The 19,324-nt window shown below is 40.4% G+C and overlaps 1 protein-coding gene across 1 annotated transcript in view; it reads right to left on the bottom strand.

Annotated features, from left to right (window-relative positions):
- Window positions 1-19,324, bottom strand: part of KIFAP3 (kinesin associated protein 3) — a 70,818-nt gene that overhangs the window by 39,179 nt on the left and 12,315 nt on the right. The window contains exons 9-11 of the mRNA XM_035124014.3: window positions 17,240-17,418; window positions 15,639-15,801; window positions 4,449-4,549 (exon numbers count right to left, since the gene is read on the bottom strand). Of these exons, the coding sequence (XP_034979905.2) occupies window positions 4,449-4,549; window positions 15,639-15,801; window positions 17,240-17,418 (443 nt within the window). The remainder of the gene's footprint in view (window positions 1-4,448; window positions 4,550-15,638; window positions 15,802-17,239; window positions 17,419-19,324) is intronic.

The following is a 19,324-nucleotide window of genomic DNA, read 5'->3' as shown; positions in this document are numbered from 1 at the left end:
GCTTATAACAACTCTGTGAGATCGTTAAGCCAACTGGCCCAAGGTCATCCAATAAGCTTCATGGCTGAGCAGGGATTTGAACCCTGATCTTCCAGGTCCTAGTCCAACACTATACCACCCTACCTCTCCATCTCCTTGGTGAAACCTTTGGTTCGTGTTCTCATTCTACAGCAACTTTCTCCACTCTGGCCTTTCATTGTCACATCTCGTCCCTCTTACCTAGATACAGAATTTCACCACCAGAAACATTTGCATCTCTCAAAGAGTTCACATTGTGTGACACTCCTATGATTTCTACGCTAGCTTCAATCCAGTCACCTATCAGTTATAGGAATTCTAAGGTCTCAAATATAGAATAATCAAATATAGAATAAATGTTGATACTTGCACAAGGTAAACACGCATACATAAGTACGGTATATAACCCACATGTCTAAAATAGTACATGAGAGCAAGCCAAAAGCCATCTTGTCTCTCCTAAAGACTCTCTATATTTCCTCTGCCTCCTTTAATCCCCCTTGCCTGAGAACACGCAGGCAGAGAGCAGTCAGGGGGAGTTCCTGAAGGGATTCCTCTCCTATATCTATGAACCTCCTTGGCATTAATTGTCATTGTTTGCCCAGATGCTCTGCACTGAGGGATGTCTCACACGCTAAAGTTTTGTGTAAACTGTGTCTGGAACCATGTGAAACTTAGGATCCTCAGGAATATCACTCCTTGGCCTGCCTGAGCCACAGTAACTCCACCTTATGTGTGATGTAATTTCTGACTGTTCATAGAGGGGATGCAAACCCTTAAAAGAGATGTTTCTTATTGGTTCTGGGTCTCTCTTTCCTCATTGCACGGAGGGGAGGGAACTCTTTTGCAACAGAAAAATAAAGATCTGCCTTGCTTTCCCTGCATCTTGCCTCCGTCAATTCATCTCTGACGGAACATGGACTTAGGGGACTCAGTTGGGCAGCAAAAGCCAACCACCCCTATTTTTCTATATCAGGCATCCCCAAACTGCGGCCCTCCAGATGTTTTGGCCTACAACTTCCATGATCCCTAGCTAACATGACCAGTGGTCAGGGATGATGGGAATTGTAGTCCAAAACATCTGGAGGGCCGAAGTTTGGGGGTGCCTGTTCTATATCATATCCAACACATAGCTTTTGTTTTTACCTCTGGCACCCTCAGTAGCCCTGTTCCCCCCCTTATGCTCCTGCAGGTCTGCCATCCTCAGCTGCTGGTAGACTTTGTAACACACGTGGGAACAGATCCAAACCATATATTAAGGCACATTCAATGCACATTGAAATGCACATATAGCTTCCCCCCACCCAACAATGTAGTTTTTATGGGATGGGAATTGCAGCTCTGGGTGGGGAAACTACAGTTCCCAAGATCTGGTTGGGGTGGGTGTCACATGCTTTAAATGTATGGTGCAGACCTGCCCTCAAGTCTTTTCTTCCTTACTATTCCACATGCTTGGAATACTCCTTTAATGTTCAGTATGCCCAGAAGTCTCTTAGAGTGCAACACCTTATATTTTTATTTTATTTTAAGCATTTATATACTGCTTTTCAGCTACACAACTGCCAGAGCAGTTTAATATTTGTGAACTCGTACTGGAGCAATGAAGAAAAAGATAATGTAATAAAGAACTGCAACAGAAGAGAGTTTAGGAAGTCAGAAAAACCTTTCTGTAGCAGCAAATTTCACAATGTACTGTGTGAAGGAGGGCTTCCTTTTACCTGTCCTTGATGCTTGGTTTTCATATCAAGAATGGGTAATGCTATAGAGCAGGAATTAAACAAAACATCTGCAAAGGATGTATCTGAAGAGATGTGCATGCACACAAAAGCTTATACCTAAAACTACTCAGTTGGTCTCTAAGGTGCTACTTTATAATTTTAAAGTTCTTCTGGAAGGATTCTTTTAAACACTTTCTTAGATCATATAACTTTTTTTGAAAACTTGATTCTTTTAAGGGAGTTTTTAGGCTTCTAAGAACATTCTTTTAAACTATCTTTTCAAAGAATTGTTTTAATTTATTTTGACTATGGCAGACCGACATGGCTACCTACTTGAATCTGCAAAGGACTTAATCTAAAATTGCAAAAGGGAATCCAACTAAGTCATACACAGTGCAGACCCACTGAATTAAATGATTTCAATAGGTCTTCTCTGACTATGACTAAAGCTCACCTGTAGTTTGTCTGTAAATTATCTATTGTATTTAGAAGATAAAATTGTCCTCTCTTAATTAAATGAAAAATGAATTGAAGTTAAAGTGTGCTGCCAGCGCTGAACTGCATTCCTGTAGAAAGGGAGGGAAGTCCTGTAATTTTATCTAAAGTAGTTCAAGTTTTTAGAATAATCCTTTGGTACAAGCTCCATGTTTCCCATTATGTCTTCATTTAATTTGATTGCTACTCATGCCACTTCAAAGGGGAGTGTAATTGCTGCCAAATAGGAAATATTAAAATTAAATTTGTTCTGCTTTTACTATGTCCATTGTCATCTTTTCTTCATTTAGCAGGAAAGCAGTAAAAGGGCTGCAGCGTGTGCAATGAAGAGGCAGTAGTTTTCAATCAGACAAGTCCCATATTGAGTATCAGATACCACAGCCCAGGACTAAAATCACTGTGTCTAGACTCTCTGGCACCTGACTTCACTTATTTACCAGTGACCAGAGGCCAACCCCCACAGCTTTCCGTTCATACACCTCAGTCCAGCCCTCTCCCTCTCCCCGGCTCAAACATCTTTGAATGATTATGCCTCAAGAACTGCATGCCTCAAGAATCTCTCTTGACTGGCTACTCCCTCACTCTTAATGTTTGAAGTGATGCTTTGGTTTCTGAACTTCAGCAGATAATGGTGGACAAAAGCAAAGGGGGCTGTCAAGAGAGAACGTTTACCAGCATTAAGCTAAAAAGAAGCTTGCAGATCAAAGAGAGGCCCAACTGACAACTGTGGTGGAAAAACATGTGGATAAGTAAGCTGCAGAGGAGTTTGCATACTGCTCTGTGGAGGAATATTGAATATCACTATGACATCACAGTGCAACCATGCCCTTTGATTGGCCAGGCTATTACCTATAAATGCTTTTATAAACATCTGGATGGCATTTGCACCTATTTAAATAAAGCATGCACTGCTGGGGTCTAAACAAGAATGGACTGTTAATGCTCACTTTTAACTCTTACTACAATAGCACCCATTAACTCGGGCAAGGCATGAGAGCCTTCCAGTGATACTGCATTCCTTTCAGCCACTAAAAATGGTTTTAAAAAAGATAGCAACCCAATGAACCTACAGGCTGCAAACCAAAAACCCACAGAAGCGTCTAACTCACAAAAGTGAGTTGATTTGCAGTCCATGTAGCACTTTTGTATAACCTCCAGTTACAAGCCTGAGAATTCAAATTTATTCTTTTAAGACGCAAGTTCTCACAGCTGCATATGTATTTGGATGCCGAAACAACTAGCAGGATTACAAACAAATAGAACAGTAATCACAACTCTTTATTGCCCTAGAAAAATGCTGATTAGGCAGACTTAACTTTTTAAAATTGAACGTAACCAGTTCGGAATATAAATACTAAAGGTAAGTAGTACCTCTGTGATGACAAACAGTACAAAATCAGACTATTAAAGGCTCTTCAGGAACTCATCAAGGCTGTTCGCTAACAGCTTTATTTTTTGCCATGTCAAACCACTGGCATGTGCAGTAAGAACCGACCTAGATATAACTGGAGTCTAAGTAGGTTATGGGGTGTTTAATATCAATTTCAACAGAAAGTAAGACCCAAACAATTAGGTCCAATTTACAGGGAAAAGGATGCGGACTTTGGGAGAACTAACATATCAAAATAAACTTATGCAGGAGATAAAAGAAGTCTAAGTTAGGTGAACCCAGTTTGAAATACCATGGCTTGAAAGACGTAATAAACATGAATATCTTACTACAAATTTTAGTTTGCTTTTAAATATTCCTTTTTCAGGAAAGTTACTAATGAATGGCCTGAACCAAGGAGAGTAACCTGTTACCACTGATCAGTGAAAGCTCAAAAGTATAGAAATCCAAAACTACATAAGTTGCCTGAAAACAGCAGAAAATCCCAAGACCATACAAGAAAGATAAATTTCAAAACCTTCCTGCTCACTGAGATTTTTCTGAAGCAGCAGCAGCTTTTTGCCGTTACAATTTCTAAAAATGATAATGAGCAGCACTGCAACAAAACAGAGGCGAAGCATTTCCCTGCTAAATCAATGGGCAAATCCTATTGCCTAGAAGAAAAATGGGTGGTTAACCCCCCCCCCAAAAAAAAGCCATTGAAAGGCATTAGCAAGGGAGAAAATATTGTCACTTTTACTGTAATGTCCTTATGAATTCTGCTACAAGGAAACTGAAGATTAATCCAGTATGGGTGAAAAGGCCATTTGAAAAGAAAACACACCTACCTGAGGTATGCAGTCTGTGTATGCAAACATCGATTTAAAGCGATCATCCATGCTTATATGGTAGAGAATACACATGGCCACTTGCTTATAATTTTCATTAGCTACGGAAAAAGAAATGGACAAAAAGGATAACCTAGATGAATCCATCATGTTTGAATTGGCATTAATGCACATTTAACCAGGTTTTTAAAAGACTTCAGAGTTTACCATTTCGGAGACAAGCATTTGTACTATTCCACCGTTACTGCCCTTTAAAAATAAAAAAGGAACAAAGAAAACATTTTGAAGTAAATGCAACACCAGGCAGAATCAAAGAAAGAATCATTTTGGATACACCTTGATAGCACATTGAGCCAGTTGTTGTCTCTCCTGATTTATTCTTCATGCTCCCAAGTATTTCTCTCTTAGTATTAGGTTCTAATACTTCAGGATGTCAGGCTACCAGGTCTCTTCACTCCCACTGTTCCCCTGTCTTTGCCATTTCCTGCCCGTCCCAACCCTTTCAACTCAGTAAGCTAAGGATAAGCTTAGTGTTACGGAGCTGCCATTTATCATGGGAATTCTAACAGTTGATTCTGAAGATTCAACAAAGAACTGGGGATGAAGGCTTTTAGAGTATTAGTAGGCAACTCGTTCCATATTAAAGATCTAATCAAAAATAGATTTAGCACAGTCTAGCTGCATAGGTAATGGATTTTTCCTATGGAAATCAATGAAACTGAAAAGTACTTAATTTTAGATTAATCATGCCCACTGTGTTCTGAAGATAAGAGAGAATTGCTCTATTATAGGGGCAATTAACAATATGCACACCCCTTTTACCAATATGCATACCATTTAAAGAAAATTTCCTTAGTACTGTTAATGGTTTCGTGGTGAAGAGCAAGAGGGAACTGGCAAGAGAATCTGTAAAGATCCTACTGCAAGTCCAATCTAAGTTCAAAGTGCTTAGAAACCCACACTCACTCCTTCCACCGAATCATGTGGCAAATCCTTCTCTTGCCCCGCTCCCAATAAAAAAATAAAAAACAAAGCAGGGGGATGATATTGCACACAGCAATATAGCTTAGTATAAGCACTACAGCATCAACGCATTCCTCCTCCAAATCTAGTGTGAAAAGGAGGCTATTTCAGTTGTACAACCTACATCTTTGCCCACTCTAGACCTTGTCCCAGAACTTGAGGAATACATACACCCTGTCATTCCTTACGCAGGTCTGTGTCCTCTAATACAGTGTTCCTCAACCTTGGGCCTCCAGCTGTTTTGGAACTACAACTCCCATCATCCCCGGCCACTGGTCCTGCTAGCTAAGGATGATGGGAGTTGTAGTCCCAAAACAGCTGGAGGCCCAAGGTTGAGGAACACTGCTCTAATATAAATCACGGGCACGTTCCATATAACAGTCCAATGTTGATTATTTTCCCTTTGCCAATCTCAATTTGAAAGTGAGTTTCTCAACCACTGCAATATGCTAGAGGCAGCAGGTTGCTGAAAGCACGGGAAGAGCAAGAAAAAGGTTATGGGACTGGTAGCTCTTTGGTTTGTTACGCAGTTGGTCAAGTAGACCAAGACATTATGGGTGGTCAACACTCATTTTGTACTAACAACATTCGGAGAGCACGAATAACTGTCACATCAATTTCTATCACAAGGAGTTTTGATGTCATTGTGCATCTGCCAGTTATTTGCACTATGAGTGGACAAAGTTGGAAGGCAGATAGGCAAAGAGAAGGGAGAAGCACAGCACACCATATTGACCCAATTTGAGTGCAAGATTACATGATGTTTCATAGGGAAAGTCGTAGCAAGGCAACAATTCAGATACAAACACAAATGCCAATTCTATGCAAAGGTTTTTAAAAGACAAGGATAAAAATAGTCATATGATGCCTTGCAGAGAGACAAGCTGCTTAAAAACAACAGCATTTAATGACTAACAGTGCATTGGCCAAAACACTTAAGGACAGCTCTAGCAACTAACAGCCTGGACATTATGTATTATGGTAATAAGGTTAAATAATGATGAGCTCACTGGCTAATAAACTGGGTGGTCAGAAATACTTTGAATTTATTCCCACAGGAATTTATCATTGATTAATCAAATCATTATTCCAAAGTGTTATTCAATTGTCCTTTGCATTTATACTACCATTCCAGAACACTTGGTCATTCCCAGCTGAAGGCTGTTAATGCTCAACAACCCAGTCATTAGCAGCAATAACTGGTTTTTCTGTGGAAATTATTGCCATTATAAAATATACTCAGTGGTTTATAGAAATAATACCGTTAAATTTGCAGCTGCAGTTCATCTGGAACAGCTGGGGTGGAAAAATATTGTGTCCCTTGGGCTGTTTTCACAACAAGTTTTAAACAAATTAAAAGCTCCAACTACACATATGATGGATCCAAAGTTCAAAATTATTTTAAGCTTTTGAACATTAAGCAAGCCATGTAGCAGCAATTATGGACCAAAACTACTCTATTCTGCTCATTAGTACACAATCCCTAACCATGCTAGGGCTGCAATGCAACACTGAGGTTTTAATCCTCTCTCTACATTTTGTGACTTGTACGCCCTACTCATTAGAACCAATGTGACGCATCTGCGCTAAAGAATATGTGCACATCACTACATGAAACCCCGAAATGTATGCCTTCCTTTGCATACCATCCTATCACCTTTGCCTGCTCCCACACAGAACAAGACAATGCCTGTACCCTATTGAGCTTATTTTTCCACTTTTTGTTTTATTTCCCACATGTAATAATTTTTAGATTAACAGAGGAATTCCGCAAAAAAAGTCACACTGGCCAAGAGGCAATATGGCAGAAGTCCTACTATGCCGATGGAACATGAAATATGCTGCCACCATGGCAGATAGGCCAATGGAAAACTTCATCAGTGTAGCAGTTCTGCTGGCAAAAGTATGCCTTTGAAAACACCTTAAAGTGGGACAGGGTGGGAGACAACACAGGGAGGCACACACATATGCTATACCTCTCCAGACCATGAGCCCTGTCAATGGGGCAACTTTACACCAGCCCTGGAACTGAGACACAAGGAACGTCCCTCTCACTGACTGTATGACAAAGCATAAGATACGGTGGAATTAACCAGCAGAATTCTGCACCAGGCTGAAGTTTCTGAACCGTCTTCAGAGGTAGCCCTACGTATAATGTGTTGCAGTAATCCAGCCTAGCGGTTACCAGAACAAAGAAAACAGAAGTTGATCTATCCCTGTCCAGAAAGGGTCACATCTGGGCCACCAGCAGAAGCTGATGGAAGGCACTCCACAACACTGAGGCCACCTGAGCCTCAAGTGACACCAAAAGATCCAGGAATACCCTCAAGCTGCATACCTGCTCCTTCAGGGGCAAGTGTAACCCCATCAAGAGCAAGCAACCTTTCATCTATCACCCCACTAACAGTGCCTAGGTCAGGCATAGGCAAACTCGGCCCTCCAGATGTTTTGGGACTACAACTCCTATGATCCCTAGCTAGCAGGACCAGCGGTCAGGGATGATGGGAATTGTAGTCTCAAAACATCTGGAGGGCTGAGTTTGCCTATGCCTGGCCTAGGTCTTATCTGGATTAAGTTTCAGTTTGTTGGCTCTCATCTTCATTACTGAGGTAAGGCCATGGTCCCCGTTCATCCCTGTCTCACCAGAAAGGGTAAAGGAGAAGTAGAGCTGTGTGTCATCAGCATACCGGTATTGTTGACAATATACTCCCAAACTCCAGATAACTTCACTCAGTGGTTTCATGTAGATGTTAAACAGCACAGGGAATAAAATTAAACCCCGAGGAACCCCAAACTGAAGGCTCCATGGGGCCCATAGCTGCCAAGTTATCCCTTTTTTTAAGGGATTTTCCCTTATGCTGAATAGGCTTCCTCGCGAGAAAAGGGAAAACTTGGCAGCTATGATGGGGCCCCAAGCATCACCTTCTGGAAATGACCATCCAAGTAGCACTAGAACCAAATCCTGCAATATGGGTGAGCTTCCCTTCAAAAACAGGCAAAACTGCAATTTGTAATCCCACCCACCCTTGAATGACGTAATCTAGCACTGTTGAAACTTCAGTGCAAGCATAGCCTAGGATCTCTTTTGCCATAGGGCCTTCTATCTAGACAACTCTAGACCTACATGGATTATGGAGGCAAATGTTTTTCCAAGCCATGCATGCTGCAAATAGCACAAAACCCACCTTCTGAATAAATCTCTGAATAATTACTGTTTTCCCAAGGCCAATCCCTTTCATTCTTAATATGATTCAGCTAGTTACTGCTAGAAAGAAAAGGACACCTTAGGCAATGTTCACACACAAAATATTGAAACCAGCTGTGGTAGGACTGCCATAGGAATAAAGGTTTCCTCATTTAATTGGGAAAACAGGAGGAAGCATAACATTTTACTACCATGAATAACTTCAAGCAATCCTGATAAGAGACTATGCTGTGCTCTCAGGGCAGGACATGTGCTTTCTGTTACGATCTGCCACATCTAACCCCAATTGTTTGCTCACTTAATCGGGTTGGAAAATGTATGTTTCTTTATAGGATAAATTAGGCTTATTAAAATTAGAACAACATTGCTGTAGCCCATAAGAAGGTCCTTTCTCAAACAAATGTGTGAAACTGCATATTAAATTCATTATGAAAAGGCCAAGCCAGGGCATAAAGGAAAAGTTGGTTTAAAACTTCTTGGAAATAAATGTTCATAAAAATAATGGAACCTTTATTTTAAAAAAGAAAAAAGATCATAGCTCTGGTAGACAAAGAAGGCATTCAACTTTTTAAAAGTTGAAGATAAAACTGAACACAATAGCAGCATATATTTACACATATACAATACATGTGTAAAGACATAAAAACAAAGTTTATTTGCAGTTGTTTTTGACTATCAATTAAACTTTGTGAACAAGTTAAGCTTGAAGCGCAGATGGGCAACCTGGCAAAGTAGCCCAACTAGGAGAAGGAAAACTCAGGCCCTAAACCACTGCAGCCTTGTGGCTACACACTCATTCATTAAAAAGGCTTTGGTTGTAAACCCCAAGGAAAAATGTCTTGCAGTACATCTTTGGGAGAATAAAAGGCTAAGGAGTAAACCCTACACAAATCTGGAGTGGAGTCCCTAAGGCTGTTGGATAGTGTCTGATATGCCTCCTTCGGGCAACTCCTGCCACCAAGCTGGTACCAAATGTATTGCTTTCCTTTTCTTTGGACCACAACAGCAAGGCAGGGGCAAGTCTTGGGCAGCCCAGCACCTCCATACACACTACCCAAGTTTGCGTCTACGAGGTCACTTCAGTGTTGCAAGTACAGCAAAAGCACAGGAGGCAGCAGTTACAAGTTACAGTATAAGCACAACTTGATATGCCCAAACAGATATTTAGCACTTCGGCACTCCATGAACGTGTTTATCTCCAGATTTGAATATGATCATCTGTTTCGAGGTTCTAAATCACCACTTATTAAAGAAACAAATTGCAATACTTTCCTTCAGAGAAATCCGAAGTAGCAAACAGGTTTTGAAGACCAGGCCTTTCTCGGAAGGGGGTTTAGAAAAAATAACCACAATCAAAGTTAAGGCCATTCAATTATGCCACAAATGTGAAACTATGTAGCTGAGGTGGAGAATCATTTTGAACTGGGATTGTACAAACATTTTCTCATTCATTTTTTTTACCAACGGCACCACCCCTCATAGAACTGATTCAGGAAAAAGAACAAGGTTTTGCAGTCAAAAGAAGGTTAAAAACTATTTACTAACTTTAAAAATCATCTTGGTTAACATAGTTTTACGATGCCCCAATTTTGATGAACAATTCAACTTTATAGGCAGATGGATCAAGTGACTTCAGAGACAGGCCTTATTACACTATATTTGTCAAGAAAATTTTTCCTAGGGAAACAAAAGCTGGATCTAGACACATCAAAGAAGTGTTTCAATTAAATGCATCTCAAACTTTGTATGAGAAATCGAGTTAGCAAAAACAGAACTCCACAGCACCATCTGGTGTCACAGTGTTAGAATGCATAGGTAAAGGGACCCCTGACCATTAGGTCCAGTCGTGACCGACTCTGGGGTTCCGGCGTTCATCTTGCGTTACTGGCCGAGGGAGCAGCTTCCAGGTCATGTGGCCAGCATGACTAAGCCGCTTGTGGCAAACCAGAGCAGCACACGGAAACACTGTTTACCTTCCTGCGGTACCTATTTATCTACAGTCATACCTCGGTTTAAGTACGCTTTGGTTTGAGTACTTTCAGTTTAAGTACTCCGCGGACCCATCTGGAACGGATTAACCTCACCTGGAGTACTGTGTCCAGTTCTGGGCACCACAGTTCAAGAAGGATACTGACAAGCTGGAACGTGTCCAGAAGAGGGCAACCAAAATGGTCAAAGGCCTGGAAACGATGCCTTATGAGGAACGGCTTAGGGAGCTGGGTATGTTTAGCCTGGAGAAGAGAAGGTTAAGGGGTGATATGATAGCCATGTTCAAATATATAAAAGGATGTCATATGGAGGAGGGAGAAAGGTTGTTTTCTGCTGCTCCAGAGAAGCGGACATGGAGCAATGGATTCAAACTTCAAGAAAGAAGATTCCATCTAAACATTAGGAAGAACTTCCTGACAGTAAGAGCTGTTCGGCAGTGGAATTTGCTACCAAGGAGTGTGGTGGAGTCTCCTTCTTTGGAGGTCTTTAAGCAGAGGCTTGACAGCCATATGTCAAGAATGCTTTTATGGTGTTTCCTGCTTGGCAGGGGGTTGGACTGGATGGCCCTTGTGGTCTCTTCCAACTCTATGATTCTATGATTCTAATCCACTTTCCATTACTTTCAATGGGAAAGTTCACTTCAGGTTAAGTACACTTCAGGTTAAGTACAGACTTCCGGAACCAATTGTGTACTTAAACCAAGGTACCACTGTACTTGCACTTTGTCATGCTTTCGAACTGCTAGGTTGACAGGAGCTGGGACCGAGCAACGGGAGCTCACCCTGCCACGGGGATTTGAACCGCTGACCTTCTGATCAGCAAGCCCTAGGCTCTGTGGTTTGGCTGGGAAGGCCATTTCTTCCAAGCCACACCCACCTGCCCTAAACCCTAAACCACCTGCCCTAAACCTGCAAAGAATGATGCAGGAAGCAGGGAATGATAGGTGGACAACCCTCACTCACCTGTTAAAATGACCTGTTAAAATGACCCACAGGGGTTGGGGGAGATCAGGATCCAGTCCACTGGCCAGCTCTCTAACCCTGGACTACGGTATAACACCACTCAAGCATAATTTATCTGGGCCCAGCACTAACTTACAATAATCAATTCATTCTGCCACAATCCTCTTTATGTTCTGAAAGGTTGTCAAGAAAGGCCTTCCTGTCCTTTCAAAAGATGGAATGGTGCACTTAGATTGTTACAGTTCCTTTTGTTTAAGCTTCCAATGACTATCAAGCCACCTGATTCATATACAGTGGTACCTCTACTTACGAATAACTCTACTTACGAATGTTTCTACTTACGACTGGAGCTCCGTCCGCCATCTTGGATGCGGTTTAGATAGGATTTTTTTCTACTTACGAATTTTTAGATAGGGTTGCTTCTACTTACGATTTTTTTTCTCCCAATGCATTCCTATGGGATTCGACTTACAAATTTTTTCGACTTACAAATGTGTGTTCGGAACGCATTAAATTCGTAAGTAGAGGTACCATAGTAATGGTTAGTGGTAATGGGAGCTGTAGTCCATAACTTCTAGAGAGCAACCCATTAGCTCCCCCTGCTATCTTGACGGCCCAGTGCTTTTTCCCATGGGGGTACTCTGAGGCACACAGTACCAGCACCTTCTTTTCCAAATGTTAAAAGTGTGGCACTTACTAGAACAACTTCGTGGTGGGTACGGACACAATTTTTTCTATATAAAAAAGCACCCATAAGGCACCACGCAAAAATCAAGAAACAGAATGCAAAAATCCACCCCAAGTGTCTGTCTGTGTAGTATCCACAAGCGTGTTTCAAGCACACTGAGATCCCAACCTACTTTTTTCAGACAGGCCGACAGCCATTCCTCTTATTTTCAAACCAACACAAAACAGGGTCATGCCAGGATTACAAGAGAATTATGAGGAAATATTTTGTTGCTCACACCTCTCTGGACAAGGCTAGATGGAAACAGGCTCCCAAGGCTTGGGTTTTCAGCTGTTAGGGGAATAAAAAGCCATCTCTGTAGGATTTGCCTTGCCCAGCTTCACAACAGTCTGCACAAAACTTGCAGCCAACAAAAGAAAAGTACAGCTAACTAACTGATATGCGTGGTAGAAGTTTTTGACAGAACTGGCTGGCGGAAAGCAAGCTGGGTTCTTTCTGGAGACAAACAGGTTCATGAGGTGCTAAATATCTGTGTGGGCATATCAGCAGAAGTCTTTCGAGACCTTGTGATATGTGCTGCCTTTGTCAATATACCAAAGGACTTTCAGCCACTTAAAGCAACTGTTATGATGATCATATAAAAAGCAGAATGTAAGTGAGGGTTCAGAATTATAAATGTTATGCCCTTGCCAATAGGTAATTCAATATTACTACAAACAGTGACCTGTTTGAACTTCATCAGATTGGATGTCCCTCCAAAATACATCTTTTAGCTGGATGACTATGTAAAGTGATGATCTGGACAGAGAAATAAATATGCAGTCTTGTTATATTCCTGTACTAAAGAACTGCCACACAAATAAATATTGAGAACAGTGTTAGAAACTGAGATATGAAAGCTAGGAGCTAAATGGCACCTTAAACCGAGGTTATAAGGCAACAATGGAATGTCTAGGCATGCTTTTTTAATAATAAGAATACAAAGCTGAAAATGAATGACCTGCAGCTAAAATATTATGTTCATTTTTCACATAGTCTAGTCCTTCCCCTGCCCTTTTAAGAGGGTCTCTTTTCCAGTCTTCAGAGAGTAGCTGGAAGTGGGGAGGCAGAAAAAGGTCCTCCTTTCCTTCCACTCTGCAGTTTTAATCTGAAATCTTAGGCGCAGTACTGCACCCAGAGCTCAGAAACTGCTTGTGCTAATGAAATTCCCTGTCACAAAATGCACCTAGAACAATGTGAGTTTCGAACACTGATTGAGAATATCCAGAAACTAATTTTGCAGATGTTGTTGTTGTTGTTTAGTCGTTTAGTCGTGTCCGACTCTTCGTGACCCCATGTTCGAGAACACTGTCCAACCATCTTGTCCTCTGTCGTCCCCTTCTCCTAGTGCCCTCAATCTGTCCCAACATCAGGGTCTTTTCCAAGGATTCTTCTCTTCTCATGAGGTGGCCAAAGTATTGGAGCCTCAGCTTCACGATCTGTCCTTCCAGGGAGCACTCAGGGCTGATTTCCTTAAGAATGGATAGGTTTGATCTTCTTGCAGTCCATGGGACTCTCAAGTGTCTCCTCCAGCACCATAATTCAAAAGCATCAATTCTTCGGTGGTCAGCCTTCTTTATGGTCCAGCTCTCACTTCCATACATCACTACTGGGAAAACCATAGCTTTAACTATACGGACCTTTGTTGGCAAGGTGATGTCTCTGCTTTTTAAGATGCTGTCTAGGTTTGTCATTGCTTTTCTCCCAAGAAGCAGGCGTCTTTTAATTTCGTGACTGCTGTCACCATCTGCAGTGATCAAGGAGCCCAAGAAAGTAAAATCTCTCACTGCCTCTATTTCTTCCCCTTCTATTTGCCAGGAGGTGATGGGACCAGTGGCCATGATCTTGGTTTTTTTGATGTTGAGCTTCAGACCATATTTTGCGCTCTCCTCTTTCACCCTCATTAAAAGGTTCTTTAATTCCTCCTCGCTTTCTGCCATCAAGGTTGTGTCATCTGCATATCTGAGGTTGTTGATATTTCTTCCGGCAATCTTAATTCCGGCTTGGGATTCATCTAGTCCAGCCTTTCGCATGATGAATTCTGCATATAAGTTAAATAAGCAGGGAGACAATATACAACCTTGTCGTACTCCTTTCCCAATTTTGAACCAATCAGTTGTTCCATATCCAGTTCTAACTGTAGCTTCTTGTCCCACATAGAGATTTCTCAGGAGACAGATGAGGTGATCAGGCACTCCCATTTCTTTAAGAACTTGCCATATCATGTCTAATACTACATCTAGAAGTGCTGTTCAACTTCATTACATAGAAGAAATTATTTCCAAATGTTGACCTAATTCAAGCTGGCTTATTACAGAGATATATGAATGAACTACAGTCTAGAGAGATACTTGTCTAAATTGAAATATGAATTTCTCTTAATAAATAGATTTTTGAATGCATGTTTGACCAATATACAGTGGAACCTCGGTTTATGAACACCTCGGTTTACGAATTTTCGGTTTACGAACGCCGCGGACCCATCTGGAACGGATTAATTCACTTTCCATTACTTTCAATGGGAAAGTTCGCTTCAGTTTATGAACAGACTTCCGGAACCAATTACACCCATGCTTCGGGTTAAGTACGCTTCAGGTTGAGTACTCCGCGGACCCGTCTGGAACGGATTAATCCACTTTCCATTACTTTCAATGGAGAAGTTCGCTTCAGTTTATGAACGCTTCAGTTTATGAACAGACTTCCGGAACCAATTGTGTTCATAAACCGAGGTACCACTGTACACATTTTTGCAAGCAATTTCCTCCAACCTAATGCATTTTTGTTTGTCATTTTCATGAATGTATGCATTTTATACACACTATTTTGTGTTCTCATTTTTTTATGCTGTGAACTTCTCTGTGATCTTTGGATGAAGGGCAGTATACAATTTTTAATAACAATAATAAATGTTTTTGTACAGATTGTTTGGTTGGAAAACATTATATAAATATCAGAGAAGTGCAAATTTTAGAGGCTAGCTGTGTTCAAGAAGTGCATCTTAGATTGCTTCTCATTAAAAGGCAAACAAAACCAAATTTCTTCCCATTCCCTACATCTTATTTTCATTTCCCCCCTACCTTGAGATCTTCAACTCAAATTATACCCTGAACTATGCTTGCTATATTCTGAAACAGCTTCATTTAAGGGGGGGGATGTTAGAGAATTGGTAATAATTAGGAGATCAGTAGCAAAAATACATATTTTTCCAGAAAATATTTCACTAACAAAATGCTTTCAGTAGCTCTAGGGTTAAAGTGAGTAGTGAAAAAAAGACTGAAACCTACCCAACAATGCAGTGAGTTTTGGAAGAAGCCCAACTTGTACCATTTTATTTCTCAAGCTTGTGTCAAATGAAAGGTTCAATAAAAGTCGAAGAGTAATGTTCAGCAAATCTTCATGTTCACATGGTACCATTTTAACCAGTTTGTCAACAATATCCATTTCAACCTGTGTTAGAAGCATAGGAAAGTAAGAATTCTGAAAGCCTTCTTGCAAAGATTTCATACAATGGAACAACAGTCAAAAGCTTAAGGCTTCCAAAGCATTTTCTCCTCAAATACAGTGATTTTTATTTTTCTAAAAAGAGGTCTGCTGAAGTTTCCTCATGAATAGCTTCTGACTGAAGGTTACCAAAACATAAACAATACTTAAGTCAAAGCTCAGCATTGCTTAGAATCTGGAAAGAGAACCTGTTCAAGTGATACTACAGGCTTAGAACTTTAGTAATGCAATTCAAGAATTAGTAAAAACTGGGGTGGAGGAGTGAGATGAAACAATTAACCATATGAAACTATAACTACCAAGACACTGCGTGTATTCTAGGCAGCAAAATGTTACCCTTTAACAGATGTATGAAGGTCATGTTCAACTGCATATCATTTTAAATGCCACAACGATTTAATTAATTCATTTTAAAAGCTATATTCCAAAGACTTATGAGCAGTATCATATCCTGATATCATGTTTTCTGCACAGAGGACAGGGCAAAGAGAGACATTTGATCATGACTGGTAGTAAACAAGATTTCTCTCCTCAGCAACATTTCTCTGATACATGTCAAGACTGTGTCTAGTTTTATGCAAAAGCATGCCTATTTCTTTAATCGAAGAAGCAAAACGGAAAGAAAACAATCAGAATCTCTTCGTACATGCAAGAATTTAGTAACTGAATTCAAGGCACCTGTTGCAGAATTTTAAACATAGTAATATTATAAAGTTCAGAATGATGCAAAAAACAGAGAGTTTAAACACAATGTCTCCTTCAATTCCAGTTGTGGATATTTTGGGTGCGGTATTTTTTATCTAGGTGGAAAGAGTGCGGGAGGGAGGGCGTTGAAAGGGTGTCTAGAGGGTGCTCCCCATTAGGTGTGTGAGGCACTGGAACGTAACCCCCATAAAAGAGGAGAGTTGCCTTTATTTAACTGCTGAAATAAATGATCGGAGTTGCAGTCAAACAACATCTGAAGGGCTATAGGCTTCCTATTGCTGGTCTTGAATAACCTAATATATTCAGATAAAAGGCAAGCCTGCATACACCAAGTCAGCCATTTGTCCGTTGATCGCAGAGAAATCTACTGTGATTGGTCATAGCATTTCAACATATCAGACAGAGACCTTTCCAAGCCCTGGAGTTGTGAGGGGCTCCTCCACATGAAAGACATGCACATTCCAGTGAGCTTTTATATTTCCCTGTGTGAGGTACATGAAGGTGCAAGTTCCCAGGTACTTAGGCATTGTGAACCACGTAATTGATTTAATGCCATCCCAATTCAAGCAAACTGCAAATGTAGACTTAGTTACAAATGGAGAACAGGAAAGCAATGATACTGCCTTTTGTTGATTAGCTTTCCATAGACATGGTTTCAGCAAAATGCTAGAAGATTTACCATATCATTTTTGTTTTCCATGAAGATGCTGAGTTTCTTCAGAAATGACACAACCAGTATCAGCAGCTCAAAGTTATCCCGGTCCAGAGCTTTCACCAACATGTGGACAATGTTTTTGTTTCTCATCTTCAGCTCAGTACGAGTATCCTCCGCAAGATTCAACAGCAGGTAAAGGGCAACTGGCACATTGGGGGCGGGAGAGAGAGAGAGGAGAAATCACAATACTGAGAAACAAAAAATGTAGCGTTCAATCATTTCTAAGAATGTGAAATATTTCCAAGGATTTTGGACACTGCAAACATCTCCTGTGTATGGCAGTGAAATGAGAGCCACTTAAATGATATCAACAACAAAAAGGTGGAAGTAAGCTACTGCATATATTTCAAGTGTTTTAGTTTACTGGAAAAATGTGCCTTGGCCTTTTAAAAATAAACTCAAATATTTACACCAATCATCATAACAATATTAGACATCCTACCTCGGGTTGCCATATTACCAAAAATGAAAATACGGACAAAGTTGTTGACCTCCCCCCTCCCCGGGGCAACACCTATCTCTTTACAGAATCATCAGTGGACCATATTTAAGCAGCAAAGGTGGACTAGCACATTTCATGAGTGGTTGCTCAGAACTGTTTCCCTGGAGGTTCCAGAGGCAGAGAAACACCTTTCAGTTGAGCTGGAATTTGATGGCTAGTGACTAAACTAGCTGTTAGTCTTAAAGGGGCTCTCTTTCTAAACCTGCTACCTACAGTAAAAGGGAAACATTTCAAATAAATTATAGGAGAAGGTTTAAGTTCATTCTACCATAAGCATAAATAATAATAAGCTATACTCAGGCAGTATTATGTGTTACACATCCCACTGAAATCAATGGAATCTATAACTCATAAGGAAAGGCAAATTCAATTCTCCAGTTGAATTATATGAATGAACAAAGCGTTAAGAGATTTCATAAACTATTGATGTATAGCCTTATCTATACTTCCACCAAGTGCCACAAAAGATTATACATGCTTCCAAATTGTATACATGCTTCCAAATAACATTTTTGGCATAGTGCCCAGGGAAGGTCACTTCGGTATTGCTAACACAGTGGTTTGACTGTGCCAACAATATTTAGGAGGATATTGGGGTCCACATTTTTCTGTACTATTAATATCCATGATCTAGTATCAAATTTCCATAGAAAATTTTATCTATTCAATATATTCTATCAATTCAGTGCCTTTCCTTTTCACTTACAGTACTGTACACAAATTCTTAAACAAATGCTAGAAATTTCTCATTTTCTGATGGTCACTAGCTGATACCTAGTTAATGTTGGTAGTATGCTAGGACCTTAGCTCTATGCAGGCCTCATGTAACCTGAAAGCAGGGGGCTTTTCTCAACAGATGAATTTGTAAATAGAAATGATTGGCTGTTTAACAAAATTCATAGACTGTTTAATGAAAAAGTATATTAAGCACTTTACATAAGAGAGTCTAAAAAATTTATTTTAAAAATCAATAAAATAATCAAACTTTTAAAATAAATAAATGTAATTTATTTATAACAAATATTTACATACTGGTATTTCCTTTTTTACAAAACAAAGCGGTTTATAATAATACATTTATTTATTTTTTAAAAAATCAACTAGCTATTGCAGAAAAATGTGTCCTTAATTGCCTGCATAGGCCTGTGGAATAGAAAAGTTTTCAGCAGGCATTTACATTTTCAACAAAAAGCGCCTGCGGAACCTCTACTGCAGGCATCCCCAACCTTCGGCCCCCCAGATGATTTGGACTACAATTCCCATCATCCCTGACTACCGGTCCTGCTAGCTAAGGATCATGGGAGTTGTAGGCCAAACATCTGGAGGGCCACAGGTTGGGGATGCCTGCAGTACTGGGTCAAGGACACAGCTCTGGTTTTTTGTTGTTAGCACATGGGCCTCACTAACTCTGGGAACAACCAATGACACTCCAATAACAAAGTAACAAGTCTGGGTAAGCTTGCTGAAATAAAAATGTTTTTAACAGGTGTAAAAAAAAAAAAACACCAGTTCAGCAAAGGTGCCCACCTGCTATTAATAGCTGCAAA

This window comes from Zootoca vivipara, chromosome 7 (assembly GCF_965207765.1).
Source record: "Zootoca vivipara chromosome 7, rZooViv2.hap1.1, whole genome shotgun sequence".
Classification (NCBI taxonomy): domain Eukaryota; kingdom Metazoa; phylum Chordata; class Lepidosauria; order Squamata; family Lacertidae; genus Zootoca; species Zootoca vivipara.
Note: the sequence above shows the minus strand (reverse complement) of the source record. Positions and strands in the feature narration are given on the sequence as shown.